The 12,258-nt window shown below is 40.5% G+C and overlaps 1 protein-coding gene across 1 annotated transcript in view; it reads left to right on the top strand.

Annotated features, from left to right (window-relative positions):
- The window catches only part of AFF3 (AF4/FMR2 family member 3), a 336,670-nt gene that overhangs the window by 317,032 nt on the left and 7,380 nt on the right, over positions 1 to 12,258 (top strand). The window contains exons 15-17 of the mRNA XM_032200334.1: positions 5,842 to 5,905; positions 8,582 to 8,718; positions 10,771 to 10,842. Of these exons, the coding sequence (XP_032056225.1) occupies positions 5,842 to 5,905; positions 8,582 to 8,718; positions 10,771 to 10,842 (273 nt within the window). The remainder of the gene's footprint in view (positions 1 to 5,841; positions 5,906 to 8,581; positions 8,719 to 10,770; positions 10,843 to 12,258) is intronic.

Here is a 12,258-nt window from a genome sequence, read left to right as displayed (position 1 = left end):
GCTAAACTGGAGTAAATTAAATTCACAGAAGGTAGCAAAAGACAAAGGTGGCAGAGATGCACTGTAATGGCATACAGCTAAATAGGATGTTGAGGGAGAACCATACACACACTAGCATTTTACCTGGGTAATAGTAACACCACTCTCAGGAGCTCAACAGTCCGGAAATTCTCAAAGGCTGCTTCTGGAACGGGAGTAATTACCATGCCCACAGCCATCTCACCTTACGCTGGGATCCTGTGCAACATAACAAGGGATGGAAATGCTGTATTTCCTGCTGGTTTTCGACAAGCTCCCACAGAAAGTGGTGGCAACGCGAGTGAGAGAAATTCTGGACAGTAGCAGATTGTTTGATAAATCTCGTCCTGGATTCAGCCACAGACATGCTACTGAGGCTGCCCTTGTCAAAGTCATAAATGGTTTGAATACCACTGCTGAAAAGGAAGCCTGGCCTTGTTTGTACTATCAGATCTAGCCATGGGGGGGTTATTCTGTAAAAGGCTGGATTCTGTTGCAGTGCCTAGGTGACTGGCTAGCATTGACTGAGAATGCGTTGAACTGGTTCCAACAGTACTTGATTGCTTTCCCCAATCAACATAGTAGGGTAAATTCTCCTCGAGAGCAGCCAGTTTCACATAATGACACTTGATCCCAGGGAGAATTCACCAGCAGCCTGACTTAGTTGGCACTGATGCTTTACACTCTTTCTCTTGCCTTTCAGAGAGATATATGAGATGCATTAGAGCAGTGTATTAGAACTCCTTTTTGGCTTTGTTGAAGAGGACTATATTTCTACAAGTACCAACAATCAGATATTCAGAAACAAAAGAGGGTTTTTGTGCAGTCAAAATTATTAATAGAGATAAAACACTTGTTTTTACCTGCTAATTTGAAGTCAGACTTCTTTAAATTTTTATTTTTTTTTTAAATAGAGGCCTGAATTCTGTTTGTAAATCTGGAGTGACAGTGCTGACACCAACAGATACAGACAGTTGCAAATAACTTAAGAGGAGAATCAGACTCATCTGCCTGAAAACCAGAAGTCAGGGAATATCTTTCCGTCAGACTTCAGTATATATTTATGACCAGTAATCTTTTTACCCTAACAAAGAGACTCCAGTGCTAGTACCAATTTAGCCCTGTGGACATTTTCTCTACTCCCTGGCTTCTCAGGCTGTAGTGAGGCTGTGATCTGCAGAAGGATTGCAAACCTTAGACCAAAGACCTGAAAAGGGGCTTATCCTCAGATCTTTCTGAATCTCTTATGTGAGGAAACAGATTTACTTCTCCTTAAGACACCTCTCAATAATAACATACAGTATCTGAAATTATCATGCAGTGAGATTACCTGTAAATTCTTCAGTCTGAGGTTATAACCAATTTCTCTAGAGGGGCCAAGTTACAGAGGAAATTTGGTTGAACCTTAATGTTTGTAAAACGTACAGGTTCTCAGTCACTGTAACTTAAGGGTCTGTAAAATCAGATTATGATTAATAGAGTATTCGTGAACTTCACAGATGCGAAATAAGCAGTATGCAAAAGAGCAATCCTCAGAACTTAATTTATGCATCAGCTTTTTCAGGTGTCTTCATTTGTCCATGAACTGAGATAACCTCCTGCCTTCAAGGAGCATACAGAAGAGAGGGGTTTATTTTGTTTCTTTGCTTCATAACATAATAATTTAAACTAGTATACTGTATTTAAAAAGACAAATGACTTTCATATACAACAGTGGGAACCTAAACAAAACTGAATTTGGGACCTTTCTTTCTCATTAAAAAAAAAAAAAAAAAATTAAATCCAAGCACATCCTTATTTTGTTTCAAAAATGATATAAGAAATGCAGTTCTATGCAGTGTACATAAACATGTATTAAATTTATAGAATATTTCAGCTTTCCATTTTCACACATACATTTGTAATCTGAATTGCAAGTTTATTAGCATGTAGCGATCTATTGAAGAATAGAATTGCACAGATAACATAAACAGATCAGAATTTGACTTAGCATGTTTATTAACACTTTTGAACAAGCACTGTATAAGCAACTAGAAGATATACCCAACCCATTTTTTCCTAATGAATCTTAATTTCTGTTAGTCACCCACTGATTTGTAAATCAGTCTTGAATTTTTCCTGAGAAAATATCTAAATGTTCCTACTGTGAATATATATGCTTTGCTTAACAATGGTCTTTTAATAGCTTCTTTTTTACATTAGGCTTCCCCCAAAAACAATTGGCCTTAGTACAAACTGATGACTTCAATTTTTGCACATTGTATTATGCCCAGCTGTCCTATAGCAGGGCCCTCAAAGAAGGCCTCTTGGCTCAATGCTGTACATGCCTACTGCTAATGCCTTCCTTGCTAAGCGTACTGGAGAATAAATCCTGCTGCAAGTTGAAAACCATTTTGCAATTAACTTACTTATAAATAGACCATAATTACATTGTGTTATCTTGGTTTGTTTTTACAGCCTCTTCCCATGCTTCAAATAAGCAAATTATATATATAGTGCTGAGTGTCATATGGGAGGGTATATTGCAAAGGATACATTTTAATGACCTGAATTTGAAAGGATCGTGTAAAGGTTCATCACTTTGATTATTTCAGAGAGCTGAGACCACTACTTTGTTGAATTGGTCTGCTTTGCTTTGTTTTCTCTCTCTTCATGGTAAACTATCTTACCTGGGTCATTTCACAAGACATCAATTGTCTTGAGAGACAGGACATCAATTTTTACAAATTCTTTCAATGGTTCTGAAAACATAGCTATTTTTCCACATCAGACTAACACTGTTGCAATGTCTATTATTTCATAATTGACCAAAATAAAATCCAGATGGTTTGTATTATTAAGATAATGTTAACATCTTGCTGGGTACAGAAAGTATTTGCAACTGTAGTAGGTTATGAGATACTGGGACACAAACCTGTCTTTAGTCCCCTTTCTGACCTACCAGCTACAGTAAGCTAGGAAGAAATTCTATTCTAAGGGAGAACATTTTAAAGAAAGATGGAAAAAAGGAAATATTTTTCTTTGTATCAAGCTTCTTAGGGCAGACGTCATTCAAAATTATCCAGACTTCAAATTTTATTTCTATCTAATGATATTTAGCCTTCCTTTTCTTCAAAATAGGGTTATGACTAACCTTCTGTGATGCAATTAAATCTCCTTGAAACTGTGTGCATGTAAGTAGATGGAAACAGACTAAGTAGACACACTAGCAAATACCCTTATTGTCTCAAGGAAGTATTCATGGCTGTCCTCTTCTGTTGAGAGGCTCCCCCTTGTTCCCACTAATCTGTTATGGATCTAAAAGTGCTCTTACTGCTGTCAGCAAGAATTTTTGATTCATACATCCCATTTTTATATCTGTATCTTCTCTGACTCACACACAAAAAAAATGTTTTTAAATAAACATGCTGAGAAATCCCAATTTAAAAAAAAAAAAAAAAAACTAGTTAGGATTGCTAAGTGGCAATACTGTATTTTTGATGAAACCAAGCTCTTAAAATCGTGAATAGCAAGAACATCACTATTCATTCTGCAAATACTCAAAAACGTATCTCATTTTCACTAGAAGGGCAAAGGGATAACTCTCTAAGCATTTCTAAGAAAATGATTTTGCAAGGATAAACCTCCTCCTCTGAGAGTGACCAGGAGTTTGCCTCCAAGTACATGGAGGTACTGTCTCCCACAACATCTTCATGAGCAAGCTCAGGAAGTGTGGGATAGATGAGGGGCCAGTGAGGTGGATTGGGAACTGGCTGGATGGGGAGTTTGGGGTTGTGCTCAGAAGTGTTGGAGTGATCAGGAGTCCATGTGGAGGCCTGTAGCTGGCGGTGTCCCCCAGGGGTCGGTACTGGGCCCAGTCTTGTTCAATTTACACGTCAGTGACCTGGATGAAGGGACAGAGCACACTCAGCAAGTTTGCTGGAGTAACAAAGCTGATACCCCAGAGGGCTGTGCTGCTGTTCAGGGGGCCTGGACAGGCCAGAGGGCTGGGCCGAGAGGAACCTCATGAAGTTCAACAACGGCAAATGCAAGGTCCTGCACCTAGGGAGGAATAACCCTGTGCACCAGTACAGGCTGGGGGCTGTCCTGCTGGTCCTGGAGGACAGCAGGTGAACCATGAGCCAGCAATGGGCCCTTGTGGCCGAGAAGGCCAATGGTGTCCTGGGGTGCATTAGGTTGTTGCCAGCAGGTCAAGGGAGGTGATCCTGTCCCTCTACTCAGCCCTGGTGATGCCACAACTGGGGCATTGTGTCCAATTCTGGGATCCCCAGTACAACAGGGATATGGAGCTACTGGGGTGAGTCCAGAGGAAGGCTGTGAAGGTGACTGGGGGACTGGAGCATCTGTCATAGGAAGAGAGGCTGAGAGAGCTGGGACAGTTCAGCTTGGAGAAGAGAGGACTTGAGAGGGGATCACATCAGTGTTTATAAATATCTGAAGGGATGGTGTCAAGATGATAGGGCCAGGCTCTTTCCAGGCTCTTTTCTGTTGGCCCAGTGATGGGACAATAGGCACCTGGTACAGATTGTAACACAGAAAGTTCCAGCTAAATATGAGGAAACATTTCTTTACTGTGTGAGTGACAGAGCACTGGCACAGGTTGCCCAGAGAGGCTGTGGGGTCTCCTTCTCCGGAGATACTCAAAACCCTCCTAGATGTGATGCTGCACAATGTGCTCTAGATGACCCTGCTTGGCAGGGGGGTTGGACCAGATGATCTCCAGAGGTCCCTTCCCATCTCAACTCTTCTGTGAGTCTGCGTGATTCTGTTAAGGGTACGGCAGTAACCACAGTATATGCTGAGAACCAGAGCACGTTTTGGCTGAGTATTATAAGGAAGGCCACGTCCCACACATAGGAGACTGGAAGAATCTGCAAGGTCAGGAAATGTGAAAACTTTTATGAGAGGCTTGAACTTAAGGTGTTAGGTTATGTACTGCAATGACATGGCAAATGGCTCTCTTCACAGTGATTGAGGAAGGCACAATAGAGAGAGCTTGTGGGAGGAGGTGAAGAAACCTGCCTCAACCAAGAGGAGCTCACTGGGGTATTGCCAAGGAGACATCAGTTTGTGTTTTCAGTTTGAACAGAAGTGGATAAGTCTGTATCAGAAAGGGACTTGTGAATTTCAGCACAGAGGTAGCAGTTGAATTTGTCCCCTACAGTCAGTAGGTCAGGTAGGTTAAGAAAGGGATGGAGACTCCACAATTTATTCCAGGAGAAATCAATGGAAAATTTCACAGAATTTGGCACGAGCAACACCAGTGGCATTCAGCAGGCAGCCTAGCACCGAGTAAACAGCACTCTCAGCATGCTTACAGATAAGAGGGAGAAGGAGGAAGAGATGGTAGCAGTAGAGGCAAGCAGACTTAGTGTGTATTTTCAGAGTGGAGACATTTAACACACACTTGTTTTGTGAGGAGGGAGAAGCCGAGGCAAATGACAGTGTACAGAGAGGAGTAGAAAAAGAGGTAAGCAAACACAAGGGAGAGAAGAAGATGGAGTAACTCGTTCCGCTTAATGCTTGCATCCATTTGGCAGATCAAAACTGCACTAATTTGGGAAGCAGTTTATATAATCCATAAAAATGCATTTTATTAGCTTTTTTTGCTTTGAATCACTGACTTCTAAAGAATGAGAACAGCCATAAATGCTATTGTCTCCACAGGCAGCAATTTGAAAATATAAGATGCACGGTTACATGATAAGTGTATTTTCTTCATAAAAAGTGTTTGCAAATCAGGTTTAAAATAAGGGAAAAATAACTTGAAAACATTCTGCACTTCAGAAAATAATAAAGTGTCTTCTTATTTTCCCCTGGTAGGCCACGCAATGCAGATTACTTTATGCAGGAAGCTAAACGGAAGAAGCATAAAGCAGATGCAATGGTGAGAACATTTTCTTTCCAGTTATGTTGCTCCAAATTATTTGTGTAATGCAGTTTCTTCATCAGTGCAGTATTGCTGGGGTAATTATAAAATCTATTATAAGGATGGCTAGGCTTGTTAAATTAAGAAATGTTTATATAATCAAATGTTCATAGCCCAATAAACTATGACTTAACAAATAATGACTTACTGAGATAAAGGCCTGGATAAATAAAACTTTCCATTTATTCCTTTGCTTTAATTAGTAACTATGGTAATAGAGACTGTATAAGGTAACCACATACCTATCTTCTCAGTTTAACGAGCTGGTTAGGCTCTATAATTTCATCCCAAATTTGGTCTGGTGCCCGAGGAATTTGCCCTTTTTTGAAAATTCTTTGTCTCTCCAGTGCCAAAAGAATCCTAGTTTCATGACAGACCCTTCCTAACACAATCAGAATCACACAAGGCATCTGTTTAACCCTAGAGAAACATGTTTCATACACAGGAGTGCTGCAACAAACAGGTTCTTGATCCTAGCTTTGACTTAAAACCATAGTCAGAAAGACCCTCTTGAAAAAGAGGAAGCTGGGGCTATATGGAGCACTAAAGTGATCCTCTTCTTTCCAAACAAAGACATTCAATGAAGTACTTGGTGCTCCAGGAGACCTCTGCTTAGCTTTCTCTTAGCTTTCTCTAATGCTGTGTTTGTCTACCACTAGGAATAAGCTAGCGCGGCATTAAAAATGCCAGGCTTCTGGCATGACAGACAGATGCAATATATGGGGTGGAACCCTGCATGAGTAGGGCTATTTTCCAGGTAGGGGTAGCTGCAGTCCTGCCTTACTCTGTTTGCACTTTGTGGTCACAGGAGCAAGAAAGAAGAAAGGTAGCTCACACCCTGTTTCTTCACCTCCTTTTCTCAGTTGTGCAGAGTATAAAATGGCAAAGGAAGCAGAAGTGGGCCCTTAATTTAGGACACTAACACTGAGTTTTACACTTTACCTGAGTTTATTAGCACAAATTTCCATGGTTTATTCAGCTCCATATTACTTTAAAGCGAGTCTTAAATCAGAAAATATTGTGGAGAAGTACAAATGGTACATTTTAGTGTGTTGCTTTAAACAGAACAGAAAAAAAAAAATCACTTAATATGCAAAGTAAATTCTGTCTTAGCCTGAAGAGAAATGTTTTTATGGTAGACTCCCAGAAATAGGAGGTACAAGCATTATTCTCTGCTCTGCCACAAATTTGCTGCATGAAAGTCACTTAGGCACAGTTTAAACAGCCTCCCATCAGAGTCAGGTGATTGAAATATCCTTCACATTCAGCCTTCCTTCACAGCGGACCAGCATCTTACTTACACCCTCTGAATCGCTCTTTGCAGGTACTTCTGCCTTCTTAACTGTGTAGGGATCCTGGAAGAAAATGGCAGCACTTTGAATCACCTTGCTGGGCTCAATACCTCCTCTTTTGGCTCTGCAATACCTAATATAGGCACTTAGAGTGAGCAGCCTGAAAATGACTCTAAGTCTCTCTGCTCCTTAGTCCCCCATCTGTGAAATTGGGATAATAGCACTTCCACCCGCACAAGAACGTCAGGGAGAGAAATATAATAAAAAGTTTGTGAAGTTCTCCGGTATGATCGCAATGGGAGTCATATAAGAACCTAAAATAGATTGAAGCCAGTGTGCCATTCCAAACTTACTATTTAAAATCTTTATCCCTTAGAAAAGAATAAGGTCCATTAACCTTTCACTGTGTGCATCAGATTTCAACCAAATGCATCCAGTCCATTAATGGGCTTTATGTACCGCAGGAGTTCTGACTGAAGGAAAGACAAGTCAGGACAAAGAGGTAATAGTATGATTCATCTCTATCCACATCAAAAAGGAAATTCTGAGAGCAGATAGGTGGTATGTAAGTGTACACATCTGAACGTTATGTGCACATATGCATATACACTATCATGGAGGTCATACATGTATATATATCTGTTTAAGCACACAAATACACAGAGTCAAAGTATGGACAATAGGAGAAGAAATGGGGCAAGAGAGAAGAATGTCAGGAGAAGCTAAGGGAGCAGAGCAGTCCCTGAAAGAAAAGGAGGATACAGAAAGTAAAATCCCAACAAGAGGTCAAGCTGTGCTGAAAATGGTAGGGATAAAGAAGAAATGAGGACAGAGATGAGCCTTTGAATAACACAATGTTAGTAGTCAAACTGCTTAATTCTGATTCTCTTAGTTGAAGATATTCATTACCTTTCTTTGTTGACTGATGAAAGACTGCATTTGCAAAGAGGTGTGAAACTGTTTTTACTGGTAATGATGCTTGAAAAGCTGGGGCAAAAGGCCTGGTGATTCACGGAATTCCCAGCACTGGAAGATCTTTGACAAACATCTGCCAGGAATGCCTTAGGCAGAGTGGATCCTTCTTTGGACAGAAGAGTGCGGACCAAATAACATCTCATAGCCTTTTTCAGCTCTGCTTTCTGTATCTTACAATTTTCAGTGATGCACAGATTTTGATGGGCTTTAGCTTTCTCATAGAAAAACTTATGAATCTGAAGATATGCTCTCTTGTGTCAAGTTTATAATTCATGTTGAGAAAATCCCGTGTTGAGACAATCCCTTCAAATGTAACCATATCTTGATGATTACACTATTTCTCTGTGTCCTTATTTTTTCCCTCTAGGTGGAAAAGTTTGGAAAGGCACTGAATTATGCAGAAGCAGCACTATCGTTTATTGAGTGTGGAAATGCAATGGAACAAGGCCCAATGGAATCTAAATCCCCCTATACAATGTATTCAGAAACAGTTGAACTCATCAGGTAGGAAGGGAGGAGATGACTGCAGGGGTTACTCTGTTCATGCAAACATGCTCACCTACATCACCACATAATTCCCTAGATAACAGTAAAAGGGGAGAATTGAGGGCCTCCCAAGTGCCTGGTCAGTCATATGTAACATGTATGGATTTTCTATGATTTCAGTGGAAATTAGGAAACCACGTAGAATGCAAAATAAACAAAGCTTTTCATATTACTTGAATTGCAAATTACTTCAAGAGTTTCAAGATATAAGTCCTGTGCTCCTCAAAAGTAGAAAAAAACTGCTACATAATACTAAAACACTCATGGAGTAGTAATTTGCAAGATGTTGAAACATGTTTAAGACTGCAGTGTAATGGTTACCTGAAAGAAGAAGTGAACAGTGGTAGAAAAATTGACATTTGAGGTCCATCTGTTGTGTGTGCTCCCACTGTAGCCAGCGGAGTCCTGAGAGCTGTCCAGCTCTTATTCAAGCAGACCCCCAATTTGGTCAGCTGCATGGCTCTCCAAATAGGACAGTCTAGAGTCCAACCTGCAGTCCCTACGAGGAAAGTTTCTGTCTCATAAGTTCTTTCCTCCGTTACAGTTGGTACCAGTAGTTAACATTACTGGCAGCTCTAGTAGGGGAAAAAAAGGTCAAAATCATCCCAGCACCTGAGATGAGACTGGGAGAGAGAGTCCACAAGAGAGTCCAGCCACACTAGCAGAAAAAGCTGTACTGTCAGTGACCATGGCATAATTGCTCAGGACAGTCAACCATGCAGGTCTCATCAGTGCTAAGTCCATAGAAATTAAAACAGTTTATTTCTTAATCATATTCATAATGAAGCAAAGCTCCTAAAACAATTGCATTCTTTTGGATTTAGTGTTGATGCGATGATTTTCTCACATATGTTAACAATTCCATTGGCATTTTATTCCACTTAGGGCTGTCTTCTCATGCATTTCAGTGGATTGAGGCCAGCTTTCTAACTGGAAGGTTATTAAACAAAATAAAATTTTATTTTTTTTCAGTAGGAGAATAGTACAGTGCATCTCTGCATTTCTTCCCTTCTTTTTTTCAATACTTGCGCCATCACAGGCACAGAGCTCTTTCTTTGTCTGCCCTGTCTTTTCTCATGATAGCAAATATATGGTCCTAACTCTGGAAATGAATTTTGCTTGCAGATCCATAGCTTTCAATAATGTGTGTAGCTGTGGTTGTGTTGTAGTGTGAATTGCTTTTGATCTCACTTGCTGTGCAGCTCAGAAAAATATACTAGGTTTACCAGGTATGCCTGTTAAAACAAAATGTTCCCACTGAATCTTTGCACGGGTATCAGGATTAAAGTTTGAAAACAAAGATAAGAAAAACCACAAGCAGCTAATTATAGGGAACAGGTATTTTTCTGGAAGCAAGCCCAGAAGCACTGTGTGTTGTCCTAACCTTGCCCATTGTTCAGGTATACAGCTGGAAGCCAAGATTTCCAGAAACTAATTTATGATTGCATAGCACATACACTCTTGAAACAGCAGTGCTACCTCTGTGGATGTTTAATATTTATAGAATTTGAATGTAATGTCATACGAGCAAAAATAGCTCCGAGCCACATGTTCCCCCTCTGCTGTGCTCTGCTTGGAGGTGCAAATCTGGGTAGACACGTTCAGAACTGGCAGGGTGAGGGCAGCACCAGCTTCAAGGCAGGCTGTCGTCTGCCTTCGAACACTGTGAAAACCTTCCTGCATGAACTCCGTGTAACCGGGCTCCACGGCAGTGGAGGTTATTGTGGCAGGACAGCACAACGAGCCAGGAAGCAACACCTTGCCCTCTGGGCTGTACTGACAGATCAGGTCAGGGGAGTTGCTGCTGTATAAGGGGTGCAGGGAGGCACTGTTCATGGCAAAACAGCTCCAAAACACAACCAGAAAAGGATATGTGCGTTTGGTAACTTCAGCAAATACTTGTAAGGGGGCAGCTCGAATGACATTGGTCAGCATAGCTCTCTCAGGAGCTGATCGGTAACATAAAGCTGTCTCAGTTAACTCACGTTGGCTTCTTTCCTTTTGCTCAAGGTACGCGGTGAGACTAAAAACCCACTCAGGCCCCAACGCCACGCCAGAAGACAAACAGCTGGCAGCATTATGGTTAGTAGATCAACATTTCCTCAAAAGGCTCCTCAGCAGCGAGCCAGTTCTTGAAAATCAGATGCTGGACGCAGCCAGATAGGATTATGTTGTCTATTGAAATAAAGAGAGTACTTTCTGCTCCGGGAAGGTCCAGCCCTTGTATCCCTGTAGCAGGTCTGCATTCTGTCTCTGTAAATAAGCAATTCGTACTTATTGACTGTGACAGGTCAGCTATGGTGCGCCAGCATAATTAATTTTTAAATGCCTGATGGTTTGTTGTTTTTATGAGTGATGTACTTTTGTACCGATAGTTTGGTAATTTTTTTGTGGCTGACATTTTAGGCTCAATAATCGTAAATTATATTTACATTTCCTGAAGAGAGATACGGTGATGGTGATAATTAAACCTCCTGGATTACCTTCTAAATTGGGAGTTCTGGATATACGCAGGCACCTTAAATTCTATAGGGTGGTTGCTGATTGCTAGTAAAATGCTAAAATGTTATTAAAATCAAATTTTAATTTAATATCTATGTAGTTAATACATAAAATACCTATTACATGGTTACTGATTCTCAGTAAGTGGACATTTACAATCAGCAAGTGTGTTTTTAACATCTATTAACCATCTGTTAAAAAATCCAAATTAAATGCATCTTTAGCCTCCACAAATAAAGAGTCCTAATTAATCAGTTGCATTAAAAAAAAAAAAAAAAAGAGAGAGAGAAAAAAAAAATAATCAAAGGTGTTCGTTTCTTTTAAATGCCCTGGGTCTGCTGTGTGATTAGGAGGAGCACAGAATATACGAATGGGAATTGCTTTAAAAACACTTAGGTGGGGAAAGAAGGGAAGGAAGGAAGGAAGGAAGGAAGGAAGGAAGGAAGGAAGGAAGGAAGGAAGGAAGGAAGGAAGGAAGGAAGGAAGGAAGGAAGGAAGGAAGGAAGGAAGGAAGGAAGGAAGGAAGGAAGGAAGAAGAAAAGAGAGAAGAGAAGAGAAGAGAAGAGAAGAGAAGAGAAGAGAAGAGAAGAGAAGAGAAGAGAAGAGAAGAGAAGAGAAGAGAAGAGAAGAGAAGAGAAGAGAAGAGAAGAGAAGAGAAGAGAAGAGAAGAGAAGAGAAGAGAAGAGAAGAGAAGAGAAGAGAAGAGAAGAGAAGAGAAGAGAAGAGAAGAGACGAGAAGAGACGAGAAAAGAAAAGAAAAGAAAAGAAAAGAAAAGAAAAGAAAAGAAAAGAAAAGAAAAGAAAAGAAAAGAAAAGAAAAGAAAAGAAAAGAAAAGAAAAGAAAAGAAAAGAAAAGAAAAGAAAAGAAAAGAAAAGAAAAGAAAAGAAAAGAAAAGAAAAAAGAAAATAGCAAGCAGCCAGCAGCCGCATGTGCCCGCACCTGTGAAGGTGACCGAGGCAGCTCGCAGGACGGGGAGGCCGCTGCCAGGCGCCCTC

The sequence above is a fragment of the Aythya fuligula genome, chromosome 1 (assembly GCF_009819795.1).
Source record: "Aythya fuligula isolate bAytFul2 chromosome 1, bAytFul2.pri, whole genome shotgun sequence".
Lineage (NCBI taxonomy): Eukaryota > Metazoa > Chordata > Aves > Anseriformes > Anatidae > Aythya > Aythya fuligula.
Note: the sequence above shows the minus strand (reverse complement) of the source record. Positions and strands in the feature narration are given on the sequence as shown.